The sequence below is a fragment of the Mobula birostris genome, chromosome 5, assembly GCF_030028105.1.
Source record: "Mobula birostris isolate sMobBir1 chromosome 5, sMobBir1.hap1, whole genome shotgun sequence".
NCBI lineage: Eukaryota > Metazoa > Chordata > Chondrichthyes > Myliobatiformes > Myliobatidae > Mobula > Mobula birostris.
In genome coordinates, this window is record NC_092374.1 from 821386 (window position 1) to 846443 (window position 25058).

Here is a 25058-nt window from a genome sequence, read left to right on the forward strand (position 1 = left end):
AAAAGATGAATTATGAGAGGAGGCTGGTGACTAAAATCAAAGAAAATGACTCTGGAGATATTGTAATGAGAGATGCAGAGATGGCAGAGGAACTGAATGCATATTTTGCATCAGTTTTCACAGTGGGAGATGTCTGCAGTATACCGGAGATTGAAGTGTGTCAGGGAAGTGAAGTTTGTGCAGTGAAAATTACGACTGAGAAGGTGCTCAGGAAGCTTAATGGTCTGAGGGTGGATAAATCTCCTGGACCTGATGGAATACACCCTCGGGTGCTGAAGGAAGTAGCTGGAGAGACTGCAGAGGTGTTAACAAAAATCTTTCAAGAATCGATAGATTCCGGCATTGTACCAGATAACTGGAAAATTGCAAATGTTGCACTGCTTTTTAAGAAGGGTGGGAGGCAGCAGAAAGGAAACTATAGACCTGTTAGCCTGACATCAGTAGTTGGGAAGTTGTTGGAATTGATTGTTCTTTCTCTTTCTTTTAAATCTTTTTATTAATTATTATTGAAATTGAACAACAATGAAAAATACATTGAAGTAATCAAGTCAACGTATCAATATGTACAATAAGAGTTAAACTTATCAACCAAGTTAAACAATATATCAATATTATTATAAGGAAAAACAAAATGTTAAAGCTATTTTTTTTGGAAAAAAGGAAAAAGAACCCCCTACTAACTAGAACAAAAAAACCCTAACAAAAGCAACGAAAAAAACCCATTTGGAGCACAAACCCGGAGCTATATGCCATACGAGCTTCCATAAAAGAAAGACATCAATCCACCAACCAAATCCATTTACACAAGAATCAGAAGGGGACCATCTTAATTAACTCAAATCAAATAATAGTAACGGGCAAAAGGGGCCCACCTTTTCTCAAAGTCAAATCGAGGATCAAAAGTTCGACTTCTGATTTTCTCCAAACTAAGACATAATATCACCTGGGAAAACTATTGTATCAAAGTGGGCGCAGAAGCATCTTTCCATTTTAATAAAATAGCCCTTCTGGCCAATAGTGTGACAAATGCAATTACGTATTGGTCTGATATAGAAATACCGTGAATATATTGAGGGATTATACAGAACAAAACTGTCAATTTATTAGGTTGTAAATTAATTTTTAAAGCTTTAGAAATTGTAGAAAAAATAGATTTCCAGAAGTGTTTCAATACAGAACATGACCAAAACATATGTGTTAACGTAGCTGTCTCAGTTTTACATCTATCACACTGACTATTAACTTTAGGAAATATTTTAGACTCTCTCCTTTGTCAAATAATAACGATGTACAATGTTAAATTGAATTTGAGAGTGACTGGCACAAATCGAGGAAGGGTTAACCAACTTCAAAATTCACAACTGATCCTCTGTTATCAAGGTCATTTAAGCTCTCCTTCCCAATCTTGCTTAATCTTAAGTAAAGGATAATTATCCTGTTGTAATAGTAAATTATAAATTTTCCCAATGTAAGTTGTTGGAATCGATCATTAGGGATGAGATTACAGAGTACCTGAAGGCACATGACAAGATAGGCCAAAGCCAGCATGGTTTCCTGAAAGGAAAATTTTTTCTGACAAACTTACTGCAATTCTCTGAGGAAATTACAAGCAGGGTAGACAAAGGAGATAAAGGAGATGCAGTAGATGTGGTGTACCTGGATTTTCAGAAGGCCTTTGATAAGGTGCCGCACATGAGGCTGCTTAGTAAGATAAGAACCCATGGAATTACAGGGAAGTTACTAGCATGGGTGGAGCAGTAAACAGAGAGTGGGAATAAGGGGATCCTATTCTGGCTGGCTGCTGGTTACCAGTGGAATTCTACAGGGGTCGATGTTGGGACTACTGCTTTTTACGATGTATGTCAATGATTTGGATGATGGTATGAATGGATTTGTGGCTAAATTTGCTAATGATACAAAGATAGGTGGAGGAGGGGATAGTGCTGAGGAAACAGAGAGCCTGCAGAGAGACTTAGCTAGTTAAGGGGAATGGGCAGAGAAGTGGCAAATGAAATGCAGTGTTGGAAAGTGTGTGGTCATGCACTTTGGTGGAAGAAATAAACAGGCAGGCTATTATTTAGATGGGGAGAGAATTCAGAATGCAGAGATGCAAGGGGACTTGGGAGTCCTTGTGCAAGATACCCTAAAGGTTAACCTCCAGGTTGAGTCTGTTGTAAGGAAGGCGAATGCAGTGTTGGCACTAATTTCTTGAGATATAGAATATAAGAGCAGGGATGTGATGTTGAGGCTCTATAAGGCACTTGTGAGACCACACTTGGAGTATTGTGTGCAGTTTTGGGCTCCTTATTTTAGAAAGGATATAGTGACATTGGACAGGATTCAGAGAAGATTCACGAGAATGATTCCAGGAATGAAAGGGTTACTGTTTGAGGAACGTCTGGCAGTTCTTGGGCTGTATTCCCTGGAGTTCAGGAGAATGAGGGGGGATCTCATAGAAACATTCTGAATGTTAAAAGGCCTGAACAGATTAGATATGGCAAAGTTATTTCCCATGGTAGGAGATTCTTGGACAAGAGGGCACGACTTCAGAATTGAAGAACGTCCTTTTAGAACAGAGATGTGGAGAAATTACTTTAGTCAGAGGGTAGTAAATCTGTGGAATTCGTTGCCACGAGCGGCTGTGGAGGCCAAGTCATTGGGTGTATTTAAGGCAGAGATAGATAGGTACTTGATTAGCCAGGGCATCAAAGGTTATGGGGTGAAAGCAGGGGAGTGGGGATGACTGGAAGAATTGGATCAGCCCATGATTGAATGGCGGAGCAGACTCGATGGGCCAAATGGTCTACTTCTGCTCCTATATCTTATGGTCAGCGGGAAGTAGTGGAGGGGTGGTACTCAGATTGGAGTCCTGTGAGCAGTGATGTACCACAGGAAACAGTGCTGGGTCCTCTGTTTTTCATTTCTATGAATGACGTAAATGACAATATTGTTAACATGGTTAATATGTTTGCAGACATCAAAATTGGTCATGTAGGGGACATAGTTAATACAACAGCAGGATCTCGTTCAAGTTGGGCAAGAGTGAGGTGTTGTATTAGATAAGTAAGATTTGCACAATAAATGGTAGGGTCCTGGAGAGTGTTGTAGAACTCAAGGAACTAGGGAAACAGTCATAATTTCCTGAAAGTCTCTACATGGTTAGACTGTGGTGAAAGGGGCATTTACCACACATGCTTTTGTTGGCCATATTTGTTTTGTTCTGACGAAGGGTCTTGGCCTGAAACGTCGACTGCACCTCTTCCTACAGATGCTGCCTGGCCTGCTGTGTTCACCAGCAACTTTGATGAGTGTTGCTTGAATTTCCAGCATCTGCAGAATTCCTGTTGTTTTTGTTTTGTTCTGTTTTGTTTCTTTGGCAATACAGAACAGAGTGGGCCCTTCTGGACATTGGAATCACAACAAATCCCATTAACCCTGACTTAGTAACTGGCAATTTACAATGACCAGTTAGCCTAACTTCCACCCAGCCCTCAAATTCACTTGGTCTATCTCGGACACTTCCCTCCCCTTTCTCGGTCTCCATCTCTGGAGACAGATTGTCCACTGACATCTTCTACAAGCCCACTGACTCTCATAACTACCTCAACTATACCTCTTCCCACCCTGCCACATGCAAAAATACTATTCCCTATTCCCAGTTCCTCCATCTCCACCTCATCTGCTCCCAGGACGAGGCTTTCCATTCCAGGACATCCCAAATGTCCACTTTCTTTAAGGATCGTAGTTTCCCTTCTGCCATGATCAATGATGCCCTCACCCGCATCTCCTCCATTTCCCGCACTTCGGCCCTCACCCCATCCTCCCACCACCACAACAGGGACAGAGTTCCCCTTGTTCTCACCTACCACCCCATCAGCCTCCGGATCCAGCACATTATCCTCCGCAACTTCCGCCACCTTCAACAGGACCCCACTACTAAGCACATCTTTCCCTCTCCACCCCTCTCCACTTTCCGCAGGGATCGTTCCGTCCGTGACTCCCTGGTCCACACTTCCCTCCCGACAGATCTCCCACGTGGCACTTATCTCTGTAAGCGTAAGTGCTACACCTGTCCCTACACCTCCTCTCTTGCCACCATTCAGGGCCCCAAACAGTCCTTCCAGGTGAGGCAACGCTTCACTTGTGAGTCTGTTGGGGTCATCTATTGCATCCGGTGCTCCCGGTGCGGCCTCCTCTACATCGGTGAAACCCAATGCAGATTGGGGGACCGCTTCGTTGAGCACCTCCACTCTGTCCGCCACAACAGACAGGATCTCTCGGTTGCCACCCACTTCAACTCTGCTTCCCATTCCCGTTCGGATATGTCCATACATGGCCTCCTCTACTGCCATGATGAGGCTAAACTCAGGTTGGAGGAGCAACACCTCATATACCGTCTAGGCAGTCTGCAGCCCCTTGGTATGAACATTGAATTCTCTATCTTCCGGTAATTCCCTCCCCCTCCCTCCCCTGTCCCAGTTTCACTCTGCCCCCTCCCCCAGCTGCCTACTACCTCCCTCATGGTTCCGCCTCCTTCTACTACCCATTGTGTTTTCCCCTATTCTTTCTTCACCTTTCCTGCCTATCCCCTCCCTGCTTCCCCTCCCCCACCCCTTTATCTTTCCCCTTACCGGTTTTTCACCTGGAACCTACCAGCCTTCTCCTTCCCACCCTCCCCCACCTTCTTTATAGGGCCTCTGCCCTTTCCCTCTTCAGTCCTGACGAAGGGTTCCAGCCCAAAACGTTGACTGTTCGTTTCCACGGATGCTGCCCGACCTGCTGAGTTCCTCCAGCATGTTGTGAGTATTGCTTTGACCCCAGCATCTGCAGAGTATTTTGTGTTTAGTCTACACGGTACGTGTTTGGACTGTGGGAGGAAGCCAGAGCGCCTGGGGAAACCCACACTTTCAGACTCCTTATCGAATGAGGCCGGAATTGAACCCTGAACTCCAGCGTGCCTGGAGCTGGAATAGCGTTGCGCTAACCACTATGTTACCATGGTGTCCATTATTGAATACAAAAATTGGGAGTCATGTTACAACTGATTGGCGATGGGTATCGGTCACCCAGCTATAGGAAGGATGTCAGTAGGCTGGAAGGCATACAGCCAAGGTTCCCTGGCTCTTGCTGGAGCTGGAGAGTTTGAGATATAAGGAGAGACTGAACAGGCTGAGACTGTATTTGCTAGAACGGAGGAGACAGAGGGGTGACTTTATTGAGGTGTATAAAATCACGAGGGGCAGAGATAGAGCAGGGAGCCACAGTTTCCGAGGATCAACGAGTCCAAAACTAGAAAGGGCAGGTTTAAGATAAGAAAGTTGACTTGGTGGGGGCATGGGGGTAACCTTTTCACATAGAGGGTAGTTGGTATATGCACGAGCTGCCAGTGGAAGTTGTAAACGTTGGAACAGTTACAATGCTTAAAAGGCAGTTAGACAGGTCCATAGATAGGAAAAATTTAGAGGGAATTTCCAAACACAGACAAACGGGACTGACACAGGGGGACAACTTATTTCTTTCTCTCTGTGCTTCTCTGACACTCTCTCAGCATTTGAAACCTGCACTACTACTTAGAAGTAAAGAATTCTCTAATGTCTGAATATGAAATGGTGTTCTGTTCATTTTTCAGAGTGTCATTCGTTGTTTGTGGCATCCAAAACTGAACCAGATCATGGTGGGAACAGGAAATGGACTGGCAAAGGTCTATTATCATCCAGTGAAAAGTCAAAGGTACAAAATCATAATGCAAGTGGCTCTTGATTGTGCCAGGGACAAACTCAATGTCCACACAATGTGAACCCTTCCTGATTGTTGATCACAAACAAGGGAAAGTCTGCAGATGCTGGAAATCTGATCAACACACACAAAATGCTGGAGGAACTCAGCAGGCCAAGCAGCATCTATGGGGGAAAAAAGTACAGTTGACGTTTCGAGCCAAAACCCTTTGGTAGGACAATGTGGACCCTTCCCAACTGTTGATGATAGTGTCCACACAATGTGGATATTGAAGAGTGTCCGACTCGGGGCTTGTTTTCATTGGAATTTAGAAGAATGAGAAGTGACCTCATTGAAACCTATCGGATGGAGAAAGGCCTTGTGAGAGTGGATGTGGAGAGGATACTTCTTATAGTGAGAGTGTCTAAGACCAGGGGACACAACCTCAGAAAAGTGGGGTGTCCTTTTGGAACGGAGATGAGGAACTTTTTTAGCTAGAAAGTGGTGAATCTGTGGAACTCTTTGCCACAGGCAGCTGTGGAGGCCTGTCTTTATATATATTAAAGGCAGAGGTGGATAGATTCTTAATTGATCAGGGCATGAATGGATACGGGGAAAAGCAGGAGATGGGGGCAGAGAGGAAACTTGGATCAGCCATGATGAAATCCTCCAAATGGCCTAATTCTGCTCCTATATCTTGTGGTCTTATGGTATCAAAGGTGGTGATGAATCAACATACAGCAGGTAGATTGAAAATTTGGCTGAGTGGTGTAGTAACAACAACCGCTCACCGAATGACAACAAGACCAATGAGCTGATTGTAGACTTAAGGAGGGAGAAACCAGAGGTCCATGGAGGATCGGGGGTGGAGACAGTCAGTAACTTTAAGTTCCTGGGTGTCACTATCTCGGAGGACCTGTCCTCAGCCCTTCGTATAAATATTATTGCAAAGAAAACATGACAGTGCCTCTACTTCCTCAGGAGTCTGTGGAGATTCAGCATGTCATCAAAAACCTTGGGAAATTTCTATCGATGTGTGGTGGAATGTGTGCATACTGGTTGCATTATGGCCTGATATGGGAACACCAGTGTCTCTGAGTGGAAAATCCTACAAAAAAGAGTGGATTTGTCCCAGTACATCACAGGTAAAACCTCCTCAACCATTGAGCACATCTACATGAAACATTGCCGTAGAAAAGCAGCATCCATCATCAAAGATTCTCACCATGCAGGACATCCTCTTTTGTCGTTGCTGCCATCAGGTAGAAGGTACAGGTGCCCCAGGACTCACACTACCAGGTTCAAAAAAGAGAAAATAGTAGTCATAGTCATACTTTATTAATCCCAGGGGAAATTAGTTTTCGTTACAGTTGCTCCATAAATAATAAATAGTAATAGAACCATAAATAGTTAGATAGTAATATGTAAATTATGAATTAAGTCCAGGACCAGCCTATTGGCTCAGGGTGTCTGACCCACCAAGGGAGGAGTTGTAAAGTTTGATGGCCACAGGCAGGAATGACTTCCTATGACGCTCAGTGCTGCATCTCGGTGGAATGAGCCTCTGGCTGAATGTACTCCTTGTGCCCACCCAGTACTTTATGTAGTGGATGAGAGACATTGACCAAGAAGGCATGCAACTTAGACAGCATCCTCTTTTCAGACACCACCGTGAGAGAGTCCAGTTCCATCCCCACAACATCACTGGCCTTACGAATGAGTTTGTTGATTCTGTTGGTGCCTGCTGCCCCAGCACACAACAGCAAACATGATAGCACTCGCCACCACAGACTCGTAGAACATCCTCAGCATCGTCCGGCAGATGTTAAAGGATCTCAGTCTCCTCAGGAAATAGCGACGGCTCTGACCCTTCTTGTAGACAGCCTCAGTGTTCTTTGACCAGTCCAGTTTATTGTCAATTCGTATCCCCAGGTATTTGTAATCCTCCACCATGTCCACACTGACTCCCTGGATGGAAACAGGGGTCACCGGTACCTTAGCTCTCCTCAGGTCTACCACCAGCTCCTTAGTCTTTTTCACATTAAGCTGCAGATAATTCTGCTCACACCATGTGACAAAGTTTCCTACCGTAGCCCTGTACTTAGCCTCATCTCCCTTGCTGATGCATCCAACTATGGCAGAGTCATCCAAAAACTTCTGCAGATGACAAGAATCTGTGCAGTAGTTGAAGTCTGAGGTGCAGATGGTGAAGAGAGAGGGAGACAAGACAGTCCCCTGTGGAGCCCCAGTGCTGCTGATCACTCTGTCGGACACACAGTATTGCAAGCACACATACTGTGGTCTGTAGATGCTGGAAATCTAAGTACACACACAAAATGCTGGAGGAACTCAGCAGACCAGGCAGCATTTAGTAAAAGAGTACAGTCAATGTTTTGGGCTGAACCCTTTGGCAGGATTGGAGAAAAAACCTGAGGAGTAGATTTAAAAGGTGGGGGGGAGGGAAGAGGGGAAAACAGGGGTGCAGTGCTAGCCGGAGTGCGTCTGGCACCTACTTAAGAAAAAAGCCGAAATAAACAAGCTAATTAATTAGGTGCCGCACAGGGTGATTTCAGTATCTCAGAAACTGCTGATCTCCTGAGATTTTTATGCACAACAGACTCTGGAGTTTGCAAAGAATGGTGCCAAAATCAAAAAAAATCCAGCTGTTCTGTGAGTGAAAACATCTTGTTAAATCCACTTGCTGGATGTTTTTTTGTTTTTGGCACCATTCTTTGCGAACTCCAGAGTCTGTTGTGCGTAAAAATCTCAGGAGATCAGCAAAAGAATCTCAGGGTTATATGTAGTGATGTGTATGCACTCTGATTTTACTTTGAACTTTGGTGTGACCGTTGGGTTCAAGGGTGCTCTACCTTCGTTATATTTGTGGGGTGGGGGTGGGGGAGAGGTTGCAATCTGGTGAAGCTTCACTAGATTGATTGCTTTAGTGCAACGTTTATTATATGAGGAGAGGTCAAGCAGACTTAGGCTGAAGCTATCCTGAGTTTAGAAAAATGAAAAATTATCTCAACAAAACATGCCAAATTTTAAATTGGCCCAAACATTGTGTTTTTCAGAGGAGCTAAGCTCTGTGTCGTGAAAACAAAGAGAAAAGCAAAGCAGAGTCAAACTGTCACACAAGATTACATCATTACACGTGAGTATACCACTCGTCATTTATACCACACCTGATTACATCATTACATGTAAGTATACCACTCGTCATTTATACCAGCGGTCCCCAACCACCAGGCTGCAAAGCATGTGCTACTGGGCCATAAGACCATAAGACAAAGGAGCAGAAGTAGGCCATTCAGCTCATCGAGTCTGCTCCGCCATTTTATCATGAGCTGATCCATTCTCCTATTTAGTCCCACTCCCCGGCCTTCTCACCATAACCTTTGATGCCCTGGCTACTCAGATACCTATCAATCTCTGCCTTAAATACACCCAATGACTTGGCCTCCACTGCTGCCCGTGGCAACAAATTCCATAGATTCACCACCCTCTGACTAAAAAAATTTCTTCGCATTTCTGTTCTGAATGGGCGCCCTTCAATCCTTAAGTCATGTCCTCTCGTACTAGGGCCGGGAGGAAACGATATGAGTCAACTGCATCTTTCCTCATTCCCTGTCACGCACTGTTGAACTTGAACATGGGGTTGCCAACTGTCCCGTATTTGTCAGGACATCCCCTATATTGGGCTAAATTGGTTTGTCCCGTATTTCCCTCGCTAAGGTAGAGCATTCCTATGAAACCGTTTGTGCTGAAATGGCGTGAAGCGAAGAAGCAATTACCATTAGTTTATATGGGAAAAATTTTTGAGCATTCCCTGAACCAAAAAATAACCTAACAAGTCATACCAAATAGCACATAAAACGGAAAATAAATAACACTAACATATAGTAAAAGCAGGAATGATATGATAAATACACAGCCTATATAAAGTAGCAATAATGTATGTGCAGTATAGTCGGGAAGATGAAGGCAAAACTGATTTGTGGGGGAAAAATCGGCACATACGCACATGCGCACACCGGTGCCCGCGCAAGGCTTCATGGTCATAGTAGTCTTTCCTGGGGTAAAGTGTCCCGGGATTTGACTGCTACTTTTGTCCCTTATTTGGGAGTGAGAAAGTTGGCAACCCTAACTGTAAAAGACATGTTGAGGTGAGTTTAACCCTACTTGAACACCCCCCCCCAGTTGGCCGGTCCACAAGAATATTGTCAATATTAAACCGGTCCGTTTAATATTGACAATATTCTTGCAGACCGGCCGACCGGGGGGTGGGGGGGCGGAGGGGCTCAATACGAGACAAACCAATTTAGCCCAATATACGGGATGTCCTGGCAAATACGGGACAGTGGGCAACCCTATGTTCAAGTTCAACAGTGTGTGACAGGGAATGAGGAAAGGTTCAGCTGACTCATATCGTTTCCTCACGGCCTGGTAGCACATGCTTTGCGGCCCGGTACCAGTCTGTGGCCTGGTGGTTGGGGACTACTGTACTACAAAGATTGGTGCAAGGGTTTATGTTGTTTGGAAGTCTATGAGTTGAAGTGTTCTGCAAAGATTGGTGCGAGGGTTCTAAAAGTCCATGAGGAGAGGTGTTCTACAAAGATTAGTGCAAGGGTTTATGTTGTTTGGAAGTCCATGAGGGAGGTGTTCTGCAAAGATTAGTTCAAGGATTCCAGAAGTCCATGAGAAGAGATTTTCTGCAAAGATTGAAATACCTTGCGGTACCCCACTAGTCACTGCCTGCCATTCTGAAAAGGACCCATTAGTCCCTACTCTTTGTTTCCTGTCTGCCAACCAATTTTCTGTCCATGTCAGTACCCTACCCCCAATACCATTTGCTCTAATTTTGCACACTAACCTCCTATGTGGGACCTCATCAAAGGCTTTCTGAAAGTCCAGGTACACTACATCCACTGGCTTTCCCATGTCCATTTTCATAGTTACATTCTCAAAAAATTCCAGAAGATTAGTCAAGCAGGATTTCCCCTTCGTAAATCCATGCTGACTTGGACCTATCCTGCCACTGCTATCCAAATATGCCACTATTTCATCTTTGAGGTTATCCACTTTGGTGGCAAGAACAGGAAGGCAGATTACTATCTGAATGGTGTCAAGTTAGGAAAAGGGGAAGTACAATGAGATCTAGGTGTCCTTGTTCATCAGTCACTGAAAGTAAGCATACAGGTACAGCAGGCAGTGAAGAAAGCTAATGGCATGTTGGCCTTCATAACAAGGGAAACTGAGTATAGGAGCAAAGAGGTCCTTCTGCAGTTGTACAGGGCCCTGGTGAGACCATACCTGGAGTATTGTGTACATTCTAGCTATTGAGGGAGTACAGCGTAGATTCATGAGATTAATTCCCGGGATGTCATATGTTGAAAGATTGGAGCGATTGGGGTTGTATATGCTGGAATTTAGAAGGATGAGAGGGGATCTGATTGAAATATATAAGATTATTAAGGGATTGGACACACTAGAGGCAGGAAACGTGTTCCCGAAGTTGGGGGAGTCCAGAACCAGAGACCACAGTTTAAGAATAAGGGGTAGACAATTAAAGGGTATATGGGGTGTCAGGGAGGGGTAGCACCTCTGGGTGGGGGAACATGTCGCGTCCTTTTCAGGGCGGTTAGTCCACCTTTGGTCCCCACCTGGCACTCAGCTCTCACCTGTGGCTCCCCGTAGCTGTTTGCATGCGACAGCGGCCACACCCCGGGCAATGGCTTCAACAAGCCGGCTAAACCAGGTGAGGGCAGCCGACGGATCTCAAACCCTCGGTGAGATAGGGAGTTGTCTATCCCAGCATGTGAAGACAGACTCTGGACGAGACCAATGGAAGGTCCAACGGTCAAGAAGGCGGTCTCTGCAAGCGTCGTGGAACTGGTCATCCACTGCGCCTAGTCCCATCTCCAGCCGTCTAGACTCCATCTTGCCACTGGACCCAGATGGGAATTGGGAAGAGAGAGTGAGCTGACGCTGCGCAACTCTCCCTCACTTAAATCCAAATCGCGCGCTAGTCTCGACACCATCATTATGGTGTCGAGGTCCTCATCGACGTCAACGATGGACGAACAACCAACCAACCAACCAGACAATTTAGAATGGAGTTGAGGAAGAACTTTTTCGCACAGAGCTTTATGGTTCTGTGGAATGCTCTGCCTCAGAAGGCAGTGGAGGCTAATTCGCTGGATTCTTTCAGGAAAGAGTTAGAGCTCTTAAAGATAGCAGAGTGAAAGGATATGGGGAGAAGGCAGGAACAGGTTACTGATTGTGGATGATCAGCCATGATCACAGTGAACAGCGATGCTGGCTCGAAGGGCTGAATGGCCTACCCCTGCACCTATTGTCTATTGGTGCGAGGATTGTACGAGGGGTGATGATAAGTTCGTGGCCTAAGGTAGAATGCGTCAATTTTAGAAAACCTAGCACATTTATTTTTCAACATAGTCCCCTCCTACATTTACACACTTAGTCCGGCGGTCGTGGAGCATACGGATCTTGGACCTTCAGAAAGTGTCCACAGCTGGGGTGAATGATAAGTTCATGGCCTAATGGAGAAGGAGATGAGTTATACAGCTCTCAGTACATGCACTTGCAGTTCAGCTCTTTGAGTGATTATGCAGAAAGTTTGAAGTTAATAACTCATCAGGGGTGATTGATAAGTTCATGGCCTAAGGTAATATAGAAACAGAAAATAGGTGCAGGAGTAGGCCATTTGGCCCTTCGAGCCTGCACCGCCATTCAGTATGATCATGGCTGATCATCCAACTGAGAACCCTGTACCAGCCTTCAGGTAGAAGGAGATGAGTTACTAACTTCAAACTCTCTGCATAATCACTCAAAGAGCTGAACTGCATGTGCATGTAACGAGAGCTGTATAACTCATCTCCTTCTACCTTAGGCCACAAACTTATCAATCACCCCTTGTAGGTCCATGAGAAGAAGTGTTCTGCAAAGATTGGTGTGAGGATGTATGTTGTTTGTAAGTCCATAGGTTGATGTGTTCTGCAAAGATTGGTGTGAAGCGTGTATGTTCTTTGTGATTATCAATGAATGACGCAGACAAAAAAGTGAATAGACTGATTGGAACAAAGTAGTTGATGCAGGGGAAAGACAATTCTGGACTGGGTGCTGTATGATGAACCAGATTTAATTCGGAGCTTCAAGTTAAAAAAAAAAACACCTTTAGGAGACAGTAATCTTAATTTGATGAAATTCACCCTGCAGTTTGAGAGGGGGAAGATAAAGTCAGATGTGTTGGTGTTACAGTGGAGTAAACAGAATTGCAAGGCATGAGAAAAGAACTGGCCAGAATTGATTGGAAGCAGTTACTAGCAGGGATAATGGCAGAGCATCAATTGTAGGAGTTTCTGGGAGCAATTTAGAAAGCACAGAATATATATATATATCCCAAAGATGAACAAGTATTCTGAAAAAAGGATGAGGCAACCGTGGCTAACAGTGGAAGTTAAAGACAACATAAAAGCAAAAGAGAGGACATATAACAGAGCAAAATTTAGTGGAAAGAATAGAGGATTGTGGAGCTTTTAAGATCCAACAGAAGGCAACTAAAGAAGCCATAAAGAGAGAAAAGATGAAATATGAAGGTAAGCTAGCCAATAATAAGATACCAAAAGTTTTCTCAGGTGTAGGAATGCTGTTACAAGGTAAAGGACAGTGTCCCCATTGGTGGGGTGTAGGAATGCCACTACAGGTTAAATAATGGTTCTTTTCTGTTTTCAGCACATGCTTTGCCTATGTTCCGGGAGCCGAGGCAAAAGAGCACGAGGAAGCAGTTGGAAAAAGATCGCCTTGATCCTGTAAAATCCCACAAGCCTGAACCTCCGGTATCTGGTCCAGGTAACATCTCTCTCACACTGATGTTCTCGGTGAGAGTGAGGTTGCAGGGGGAGAGCTGCTGGGGAAAGCAAACCTGGGGCTGCTGCAGAGGGATCCTTGGCGATGGAGGGGAAGGGGAGGGGAGGAGGAAATCTATGGATCATTTTGTGGAGGGAGGGGTTGGTCTATGGGTCGTTTTAGGGAGAGAGGGGAGGGGTGAGAGTCTGTGGGTTGTTTTGGGGAAGGGAGGGGGAGAGAGTCTGTGGGTCATTTTGTGGAGAGAGGGGAGAGTGAGGGAGTCTGTGGGTCACGGTCTGGAGGGAGGGAGCAAGCCCATGGGTCATGGTGTGTTGCAGAGGGAGGGCAAGTGAGTCCACAGGTTATGATGGAAGGAAGGAGGGGAAGGAGGCTGTGGAAAGGAGCCCATGGATTGTTTGGTGAAGGGAGGGGAAGGGTGGAAGGGGTGGGAGTCTGTGGGTCATGATTTGGAGGGAGGCAGGTGGTAGGAGAACGTGAGTCCATGGGGCATGGTTTAGAGGAGGGGAAGGAGCACATGGGGATGATGTGAAGGGAGCCTGTTGGGTACAGTACTGCGGGGGGGAGGAAGCACAGAGGGAAGCCACTGCATGGAAGTTCAAGAATGGACACTGAGGGAGAGAGCTGGAGCCAGGGTGGGAGGAAAAGGTGTGGATGAAACACTGTTCGGTAGAGCCCTGGAGAAGGGATTCTGTGCGGGGTGGGGGTGGGAGGACTTTGATGGTGGGTAGAGAGAGCATGGAGGGTGAGGGTTGTGAGCACTCAATGCAGAGACTTTGGGCTGATGTGAGCTGGGAGCCTATTAGGCGATGGAGCCTAATACATTGCCAGTCCTTAGTCATCAGGAGTTTCTAAACAACTTTGTTCTAAACCTCAGTGGTCTGCTCCAGGTCAAAAAGGACGGGCTGCACCTGAATTGGAAAGGGACCAATATCCTGGCGGGCAGGTTTGCCAGAGCTGTTGGGGAGGGTTTAAACTAGTTTGGCAGAGGGGTGGGAATCAGAATGTGAGTGCAGAGATTAGAGTAGAAGGACAAGGGCATGATGCTATGTGTTCTGAGTTGGTGAGGAAGGACAGGCAGGGACAAATCATAAATGTAGCCAGTCAGAGGGGTTGAAATGTGTCTATTTCAACGCTAGGAGTATTAGGAATAAAGGGAATGAACTTAGAGCATGGATCAGTATGTGGAACTACGATGGTGTGGCCATTACTGAAACTTGGCTGGAGGAAGGGCAGGGTTGGCTGATGCAGGTACCGGGGTTTAGGTGCTTTAAAAGGAATAGGATGGGAGGTAGAAAAGGGGGTGGGGGGGCCAAGTAGCATTACTGGTCAGGGATAGTATCACGGCTATAGAAAGGGAGGACGCTGCAGAGGGAGTGTTCACTGAGTCGGTGTGGGTGGAAGTCAGATATAGGAAGGGATCAATCACTGTGCTGGGAGTAGTCTATAGGCCCCAAAATAGCTCTTGGGACACCGAGGAGCAAATAAGCAGGCAGATTTCAGAATGGTACAGGAAATACAGGGTTGTAGTTATGGGTGATTTCAACTTCCCTCATATTGACTGGCACCTCCTGACTGCAAGGGGGATAGATGGGGCTGAATTTGTCAGGTGTGTTGAAGAAGGATTCCTGACACAGTATGTGGGCCGGCCGACGAGAGGAGAGGTCAGACTGGATCTAGTTCTGGGTTATAAACCTGGTCAGGTGGCAGACCTCTTGGTGGGGGAACATTTTGGTGAGAGTGACCACAACGCCCTTAGCTTCAGATAGCCATGGAAAAGGATAAAAACAGACAAAATGGGAAAGTGCTTAACTGGGGAAGGGCTAACTGTGAAGGGATGAGGCAGGAACTAGCGAGAATAAATTGGAAACAGACGTTCAAGGGTGAAAGCACAGAAGTAATGTGGAGGAAGTTTAGGGACCACTTGTACTAGGTTCAGGATAGGTTTGTCCCACTGAGACAAGGAAAAAATGGTAGGAAAAGGGAACCGAAGCTGACAAAACTTGTGAGGCAACTCGTCAAGAGGACAAAGAAAGCATATGTTAGATATAAGAAGCAGGAAGCAGGAGGCAGGAGGGGCTCATGAGAAAAATAGGGTACCAGGAAGGAGCTTAAGAAAGGACTTAGGAGAGCTCGAAGGAGGCATGAGAAGGCCTTGGCATGTAGGATTAAGGAGAACCCCAAGGTGTTCTCTGTGTATGTGAAGAACAGAAGGATGACAAGAATGAAGGTGGGGCCGCTAAAGGATAAAGAAGGCAACATGTGCCTGGAGGCGGAGGAGGTTGGGGAGGTCCTAAATGAATACTTTGCTTCAGTATTCACCTGCGAAAAGGACCTTGATCAGGGTGAGGTCAAAATAGAACAGGCCTGTGTGCTGGACAATGTGGAGATTAAGGAAGAAGAAGTGTTGGATCTTCTTAAAAATGTCAAGATTGATAAATCCCCAGGGCCGGATATGATATACCCCTGGTTGCTGTGGAAAGTGAGAGAAGAGATCGCTGGAGCAGTAGTTATGATCTTTGAATCCTCTTTGGCTGCAGGGGAGGTGCCGGAGGACTGGAGAATGACAAATGTAGTTCCCTTGTTTAATAAAGGTAATAGGGAGAATCCTGGGAACTATAGACCGTTGAGTCTTACGCTGGTGGTTTGCAAACTATTGGAAAGGATTCTTAAGGATAGGATCTACGAGCATTTGGAGAAGTACAGTCTACTCAAGGATAGTCAACGTGGCTTTGTGAAGGGAAGGTCATGCCTCACGAGCCTAACTGAGTTTTTTGAAGAGGTAACAAAAGAAATTGATGAGGGTATGGCGGTAGATGTGGTCTACCATCAGGTAATTATAGACCAGTGAGCCTTGCGTCTGTGGTGGGAAAGCTTTTGGAAAAGATTCTTAGAGATAGGATCTATGGGCATTGAGAGAATCATGGTCTGATCAGGAACAGTCAGCATAGCTTTGTGAAGGGCAGATCGTGTCTAACAAGCCTGATAGAGTTCTTTGAGGAGGTGACCAGGCATATAGATGAGGGTAGTGCAGTGGATGTGATCTACATGGATTTTAGTTGGGCATTTAACAAGGTTCCACATGGTAGGCTTATTCAGAAAGTCAGAAGGCATGGGATCCAGGGAAGTTTGGCCAGGTGGATTAAGAATTGGCTTGCCTGCAGCAGGCAGAGGATCATGGTGAAGGGAGTACATTCGGATTGGAAGGTTGTGACTAGTGGTGTCCCACAAGAATCGGTTCTGGGACCTCTACTTTTCGTGATTTTTATTAACGACCTGGTTGTGGGGGTAGACGGGTGGGTTGGCAAGTTTGCAGACGACACAAAGGTTGGTGGTGTTTTGGATAGTATAGAGGATTGTCGAAGATTGCAGAGAGACATTGATAGGATGCCGAAGTGGGCTGAGAAGTGGCAGATGAAGTTCAACACAGAGAAGTGTGAGGTGATTCACTTTGGAAGGACGAACTCCAAGGCAGAGTACAAAGTAAATGGCAGGATACTTGGTAGTGTGGAGTAGCAGAAGGATCTTGGGCTATATGTCCACAGATCCCTGAAAGTTGCCTCACAGGTAGATAGGTAGTTAAGAAAGCTTATGGGGTGTTAGCTTTCATAAGTCGAGGGATAGAGTTTAAGAGTCACGATGTAATGATGCAGCTCTATAAAACTCTGGTTGGGCCACACTTGGAGTATTGTGTCCAGTTCTGGTCGCCTCACTATAGGAAGGATGTGGAAGCATTGGAAAGGGTACAGTGGAGATTTGCCAGGATGCTGCCTGGTTTAGAGAGTATGGATTATGATCAGAGATTAAGGGAGCTAGGGGTTTACTCTTTGGAGAGAAGGATAGGAGGAGTCATTATAGAGGTATACAAGATATTAAGAGGAATAGATAGAGTGGACAGCCAGCGCCTCTTCCCCAGGGCACCACTGCTCAATACAAGAAGACATGGCTTTAACGTAAGGGGTGGGAAGTTCAGGGGGTGTATTAGAGGAGGGTTTTTTACTTAGAGAGTGGTTGGTGCATGGAATGCACTGCCTGAGTCAGTGGTGGAGGCAGATAACACTAGTGAAATTTAAGAGACTACTAGACAGGTATATGGAGGAATTTAAGGTGGCGGGTTATATGGGAGGCAGGGTTTAAGGGTCGGCACAACATTGTTTGGCCGAAGGGCCTGTACTGTGCTGTACTATTCTATGTTCTATATACTGCCTGACTTGCTGAGTTCCTTTAGCATTTTGTATGTATTGTTCAAGATTTCCAGCATCTGCAAAATCTCTTGTGTCTATGTTTGAAGGGAAGTAATTGTTCTTGTACCTAGTAATGTGGGACTTCAGGCTTCTGTACCTTCTACCCAATGACAGGTGGCATAGCCTGGATGGTGGGAATCTTTGAGGCACCATCTCATGTTTTGATGGTGGGAATGGATGTGCCTGTGATGTTTTGGGCTGAGTTTAAATGTAGCTTGCGCATTTGAGTTGCTGTAACAGACCATGATGCAACTAGTCAGAATACTTTCAACAATGCATCTCCAGAAGTTTGTTTGAGTGTTTGGTAACAAGCCAAACTTCCTTAACCTCTGAAGAAAGTAAAGGCACTGGCATGCTTTCCTTGTGCTGGGCCCCAGACAGTAATTTAAAGCTGTCTACCCTCTCCACCACTGTCCAGGTTTGTCCAGTCTTCTTATAACAAATAATCTCAGTTCCAGGGAATATCCTGGTGAAGCTCTTCAATACCCTATATTGGATTGAAGTCTGAACTCCGACTCCCTGGGCTGTAATAGTCATCATTGGTGCAGCCAATTGGTTTTTGAAGTCGTATAATTAGTTAAAAGGAGATTTGTTTTTGGAGACCTTTGTGCAGTCAAGGTGTTTCAATAGATTGTAGTAAAAATACACCTGTATCTGGAAGGTCCAACTGCTGGTCTTTCAGTATCCTTGCAAAAACTACACCATGAAGACAAAAGAACACTTCAAGCCATTCCATGAAAAGGTTATTGAAAAGCACAAGACAGGAGATGGATACAAGGAAATTTCCAAGCCACTGAGTATCCCTTGGAGTCTCTTCTTTGGTTGTCCATTGAATCTGACGACAATGTCCACTCCTTTAACAGTGAGATCTTTGACTATACAGTCCTATCCTGGACCCACAAGCTCTATTGCAGGTGGGACATGTATATGTAGTGTGGTGGCAACCATGGCTGCACTTCTCCTGTCTCTCTTCTGCCGTCTTCTGGTTGTACTTTCCATCTCCCGAATACGAACCCCTTCTCTACACAGCTGTCACCAAGTGGTACAGTGAGCAGCTACATTCTCCAGGTCTTCGGGTCTAATCTTGCACTTCCTTAAAGCATTCTTCATCTGATTCTTATAGCACTTCTTCGGCCTTCCAGCTGAGTGTCGACCATGATGTAGCTGACCGTATAACACTCTCCGGGGTAGCCGACATGGGGGTATTCTTATCACGTGCCCCAGCCACTGCAGCTGATGCTGGGTGATCATGGCCTCAATACTCCTGCAGTTGGTCTGTACAAGTATTTCAGTGTGAAGCACCCACTCACACCAGGTAATTCCCAGGATGCGCTGGAGGCAGCTTATGTGGAAGCGCTCCAAGGACTTGATGTGACGGCTGTAGGTTACTTAAGCATCACAGCTATAAAGGAGAGTGGTGACACAGACTGCTTAGTATACAGCGACCTTTGTGAGGGGACGAAGGCTCCTGTTCTGAAAGACTCTATGCCGAAGTCTCCCAAAGGCAACTGATGCCTGTTTAGTGCGGCTTGGAGTACAGTTAAGTCAATCATCAAGAAATGGAAAGAATGTAGCACAGTTGTAAATCAGCCTAAAGCAGGCTGTCCTCAAAAACTGAGTGACTATACAAGAAGGCAACTAGTGAAGGAAGCCACCAGGAGACCTATGACAAATCTGGAGGAGTTACAAGCTTCAGTGGCTGAGATGGGAGAGACTGTGTGTACAACTATTGCCCAGGTGCTTCACCAGTCACAGCTTTATGGGAGAGTGGCAAAGAGAAAGCCACTGTTGAAAAAAACTCACATGAAATCTCAGCTAGAGTTTGCCAGAAGGCATGTGGGAGACTCTAAGGCTAGCTGGAAGAAGATTCTATGGTCTGTTGAAACCAAAATTGAGCTTTTTTGGCCATCAGTCTAAACACTATGTTTGGTGTAAGCCAAACGCTACACATCACCAAGAGAACTGCAACTTGGGACAAGATTCGTTTTCCAGCAAGACAATGACCTCAAGCATAAAGCCAAAGCTACACAGGAATGGTGTAAAATGTCTTGGAGTGGCCAAGTCAGAGTCCAATTGAGAATTTGTGGCTGGTCTTGAAAAGGGTTATTCACTCATGATCCCCTTGCAATCTGACATGGCTTGAGCAGTTTTGTAAAGAAGAATGAGAAGAAAATGCAGGGTCCAGCTGTGCAAAGCTGATAGAGACTCAAGGCTGTAATTGCTGCCAAAAGTGCATCTACTAAATACTGACTTGAAGGTGGGGGAATACTCATTAAATTAATTACTTTGTGTTTTATATTTGTAATTAATATAGATCACTTTGTAGAGATCTGTTTTCACTTTGACACGCAAAAGACTTTTTCTGTTGATCAGTGTCAAAAAAAGCCAAATTAAGTCCACTTTGATTCTTTGTTATAGAAACATAGAAAAAACATAGAAAATAGGTGCAGGAGTAGGCCATTCGGCCCTTCGAGCCTGCACCGCCATTTATTATGATCATGGCTGATCATCCAACTCAGAACCCCGCCCCAGCCTTCCCTCCATACCCCCTGACCCCCGTAGCCACAAGGGCCATAAAACCTGATAGGGTTATAAAACAATAAAACATGAAAACTTTCAGGGAAGGTGAATACCTTGGAGTGAATACTTCATTCACTTAACACAGAACAAAGAAGCTTCTAGAGCTTTCCAGAATTATACTTTGTATAACCACTATAGACACTAGGAATCATCGCAAGTAGTTGCTTGTATATAAGCAATTATATAAAGACAAGCAGATAATTGTTAAACTACAAAGAAACTAACAATTAAATAGTCTATTGTAAGAACTAAATAGTTGGATCCAATATTAGTTCATTACTCACTCAGTTAGTTTCCATCTCTAAAAGCCTCTAACATACTCACAATTCCAACTTGTTTCATAGCATCAATACATTTGCAAATATACATTTAGTCCTCTTGGCCTAATCATCCTATAAATTTACATAAATAAACTTTTAAAAAATTACTTCCCCTACAATAAATCAAATACTATCTCTGATTCTACTATCAAAGCTTCATTACTTGTTGAACAATGGATTGCAAGAAACACATACAAAATGCTGGAGGAACTCAGCAGTCAGGCAGTATCTGTGGAAAGGAGTACAGTTGACATTTCAGGCCAAGACCCTTCAGCCAGGACCGGAGAAAAAAAAGTCTATCGCAGGAAGAAGCAGGATCTCCCAGTAGCCACCAATTTCAATTCCACTCCCCATTCCCATTCTGACATGTCAGTCCATGGCCTCCTCTACTGTCGTGTTGAGGCCACACTCAGGTTGGAGGAGCAACACCTTATATTCCATCTGGGTAACCTCTGACCTGATGACATGAGCATCGATTTCTTGAACTTCCAGTAATTCTTCCCCCCCCTTACTATTCTCCATTCCTGTTTCCTTCTCCCCACTTATTTTACCTCCCTTTGGTGCTTCTCCTTTCCTCTCTTCCTTTATCTCTTTCGCTAATCAAGTTCCCAGCTGGTTACTTCTCCCCCTCCCCCTCCCCTGGTTTTACCTATCACTACTTGTACCGCTTTATCACATCCCCCCATTGTCTTCACCTCATCTTTTTTTTCCCCAGTCCTGATGAAGGATCTCAGCCCAAAACATCAACTGTTTACTGTTTTCCATAGATGCTGCCTGGTCTGCTGAGTTCCTTCAGCACTTTGTGTGTGTTATTTAAAGAACTGTAATTTTAAAATTTGACATTGGTTGTGGTAAGGGCTTTGTACTGCATTGTGAGTATTGTCATTTGGAGAGATTGGTCATGTCAGTTTTGTGCTGGTCAGGAGAATGTTTGCACTGGAGGTTGAGTTTACTTTAGGATGGTAATATGGTATGAGTGTCTTTTCGAGTTGTGCATCTATCAGAGTAGATGATTGTTGTGGGTGTCCGTGAAGTTCGGAGGTGCTGATCACATAGATGTCTATTGGGGTTTGGGAATATCTTGGACAGCAGGATTTTGTGGGGTGATTGGGTGTTTTTGTTTTGGTAATACGTGACCTTTGGGGTGTTGCAGTTGAGGTGCTTTGTGTCTGATGTGACTTTAATTTCAGGGCGTGGTGGACGAGTTGGGACTCATGGTGGTACATTATCGTCATTCATTGTGAAGAATATTGCCCTGGATAAAACAGATGACAGTAACCCCCGTGAAGCTATCTTGCGTCATGCAAAAGATGCTGAACAGAACCCTTACTGGGTGGCTCCTGCCTATGTTAAGTGAGTATTGGTGGTGGACTGGGGCCTTGAGGGAACGGCCAATCAATGGAGCCACATTTTCAGCTCATTTCACTCTCGCTTCTACGTAAATTGAGATAAAGACAGGAGTAAACCTCACTACTAATAAATAGAATATAGGACAGTTCAGCTCCTTCCACCCACAATGTGTGTCAACCCTGTAACCTACTCCCAAGATAAATCTAGCCCTTCTCTCCCAATTAACCCTCTGTTTTTCTTTCATCTATGTGCCTATTTAAGAGTCTCTTAAATATCCTGTATGTATCTGCCTGTGCAGTGCATTCCATGAACTCCTGTGTATCAAATCTACCTGACTTTATCTCCTATACTTTCTTCTCAAACTTTGTATTAGCTATTTCTGCTCTGGGAAAAAGTCTCTGGTTGTACACTTGACCTATGCCTCATCATCCTGAACATCTCTGTAAAGTCACTTCTAATCCTCCTTCGCTCCAAAAAGAAAAGCTCTAGCTGGCCAGCATTGTAAATTTCCTCTACACCCTCTCTAAAGCCTTCACATCCTTCCTCTTATGAGCTGACCAGAACTGAACGCAGCATTCCAAATGTGGTCTAACCAGGATTTTATAGCACTGTAATATAACGTTGTCATTCTTCAATTCAATCCCTGGACAACACATCATACATCTTATTAACAACCATACTAACTTCTGCAGCAACTTTAAGGGATCTATGGATGTGGACTCCCAAGATCCCTCTGTTCTTCCTAGTGAAGTTGGAACTGTAGTCATTCTTAACTATATTATTCCCTGTGATTGTCTACAGGTATGTTCTATTGGTCCATGACTGTTGATTAGGCCTATGGTATAGCTCAACAAATTGAACACACCCTTTTTTTGCTCATAACCTATCCAAATGGCTTCATTTTAATAGTTTTCAAGTATATCCTCCCTTATCCTTGCAGTGATGAATTCCTGTAATGCCACCTTCTCTTTTACTTCCTGGAATTCGATACCCTGGAATGTTGGGTTGCACTCTTTCCCTTCTTTCAAACATGTCTAACGAGGTACAATATCATATCACAGGCTGACTTGTTAATCTGCCTTACTCATCAGACTCCTTATGTTGAATAAGATGCAGTGTAACGTAGAACAGTGCAGCACAGTACAGTGCTGCCCTTTCAACCTGCGCCATGATCAATCTAACCCTTCCATCCCACATTCAACCCATGAGTCTGTATTGTCTGCCTCATTGTTTTGTGGTCAGTGGGTGTGTGTGTTTTACTGTTTCATTTTCTGATGCTGTCTTTGCCTCTTGCTTGTGCCTTACTCTCTGTCACATTTCCTGCTGATTTCAGGACGCAGCCACATGCAGTGTTTGCAGACGTGGAGTCCGAGGAGGAGCTGGAGGATGATGAGCCCGAGTGGAAGAAACGGAAATTGTGAGCAGGCTGTCCTTGAACATGTGATCCTGAGCAGCTTCACCTGCTCATTGTGTTGCAACGGTCGATGAGGGAGATTGTGTGAGAAGCGTGCAGCAGGTGTGGGGTTTTCAGGGCAGGTAGTGGAGTATTTCCAGCTGACCAAACAACATGGTCTCTGTTCAGTGTTTTACCTTATAACTTCAGTTAATTAAACCTGTGCTGATGCAATTAATTGTCTTATTTCATTTGCTCTATGCCGAGGTCAGAGAGAATCCTTGGCAAAAGGTTAATAAAACCCAAAATGGAGCCTACGTGCTCCTGTAAGCCCCCAGGTTCGGCAGGCTGTGTTAGTCTAGGGGAAGACAGTCGCTGCCCAGCCAAGTTGATGAAATCTCATTTGTGTGGATGCTGCGTGATGTGTTTCCCCTGTCACAACTCAGTACCACGAAAGATCAGACAATACACCATATGCAATTAAACAATTGAGCTTTATAATTCTTCACTTGGCTATGGGGCTATACAGAAAACAAAAAGGAAAAAGGGCCCATTTTAATGAAACAGTCTGTTGTGCACGTTGGAGCTCACAGTCTTATATAGAAAACCTATAGCATAATACAGGCCGTTCGGCCCATAATGCTGTGCCAAACATGTACTTACTTTAGAACTTACCTAGGGTTACCCATAGCCGGTTTTCCGTCCTTGAATTCCCCATCGATTTCCACGGAGCACCATTGACTCCCGGACCCTCACTGCAAGTCCACTCCATCCTGCAGTCCACCAGCTCACTCCTCTCACGTCTTCTCTCTTCATCTCTCGCCCGCTTCTCAGACACACAAGAAAGGAACAACAAATTGGATGGCACACATTCCAAAGCCCCGTTATCTCTGGTCCTAACCCAAACACTGCTGCTACACAGAAACCATTGCATTAGCAGTGAAACCTTACAGAGTGTTACACTCTCCCCCCACCAAATTTAGTCATATCCTCATGACTTTGAGATAATTCGCCAACCCTTCCTGCAAAGCACAAAGTCTATCCCAGGCATAAAAGGCAGGGACATGGCTCCCCATGACGGTAGGGGTCACACTCTGTTCCCCAGTGCTACATAGGCCAGCCTATCCAGTGGTCTCCTAATTCTCTGAGACCCCCATTCCCCCTCATCTACCTCTTCATGTTCCAACACTACTGGGTTCTACCTGGCGAGGCCTCCCCTGGCCTATCACTCATGCCCTCCTGCAACTCGGACCCCTCTGACCCTTGGCTGAGCCCTGCTTCACCCCTTGCAGGGTCCTGCTGAAACCCAGTCTGTCCACAGATAGTCCCCCCGATTTCAGCTGACTCAGCATGAGAAGGGTTGGTAGTCTCTTCCTCAGTCAGTGGGGAGTTAGCAGAAGGCAGCATATACCACACTCCCATATCCTCATCCTCTGAGTCTGTATCCCACTCAGGGGCAGGGGCTGGCCTAACCTCTCCTGCTGTTGGTCCATCAGTTGCCCCACATCGCCGCAGAGTCCTCTTACTACGTGTAGGCTCCAGGTCGGGCTCTGGGTCAGCCTGCACGTC

The 25058-nt window shown here is 45.2% G+C and overlaps 1 protein-coding gene across 3 annotated transcripts in view; it reads left to right on the forward strand.

Moving 5' to 3' along the window:
* LOC140197486 (WD repeat-containing protein 70) overlaps window positions 1–23723 on the forward strand; it is a 184489-nt gene extending 160766 nt beyond the window's left edge. For all 3 annotated transcript variants that reach the window (XM_072257452.1, XM_072257453.1, XM_072257451.1), the window contains 5 exons: window positions 5630–5730; window positions 8790–8869; window positions 13471–13587; window positions 21937–22099; window positions 23430–23723. In XM_072257452.1, the coding sequence (XP_072113553.1) occupies window positions 5630–5730; window positions 8790–8869; window positions 13471–13587; window positions 21937–22099; window positions 23430–23517 (549 nt within the window). In that variant the 3' untranslated portion in view covers window positions 23518–23723. The remainder of the gene's footprint in view (window positions 1–5629; window positions 5731–8789; window positions 8870–13470; window positions 13588–21936; window positions 22100–23429) is intronic.
* The last annotated feature ends 1335 nt before the right edge of the window (window positions 23724–25058 follow it).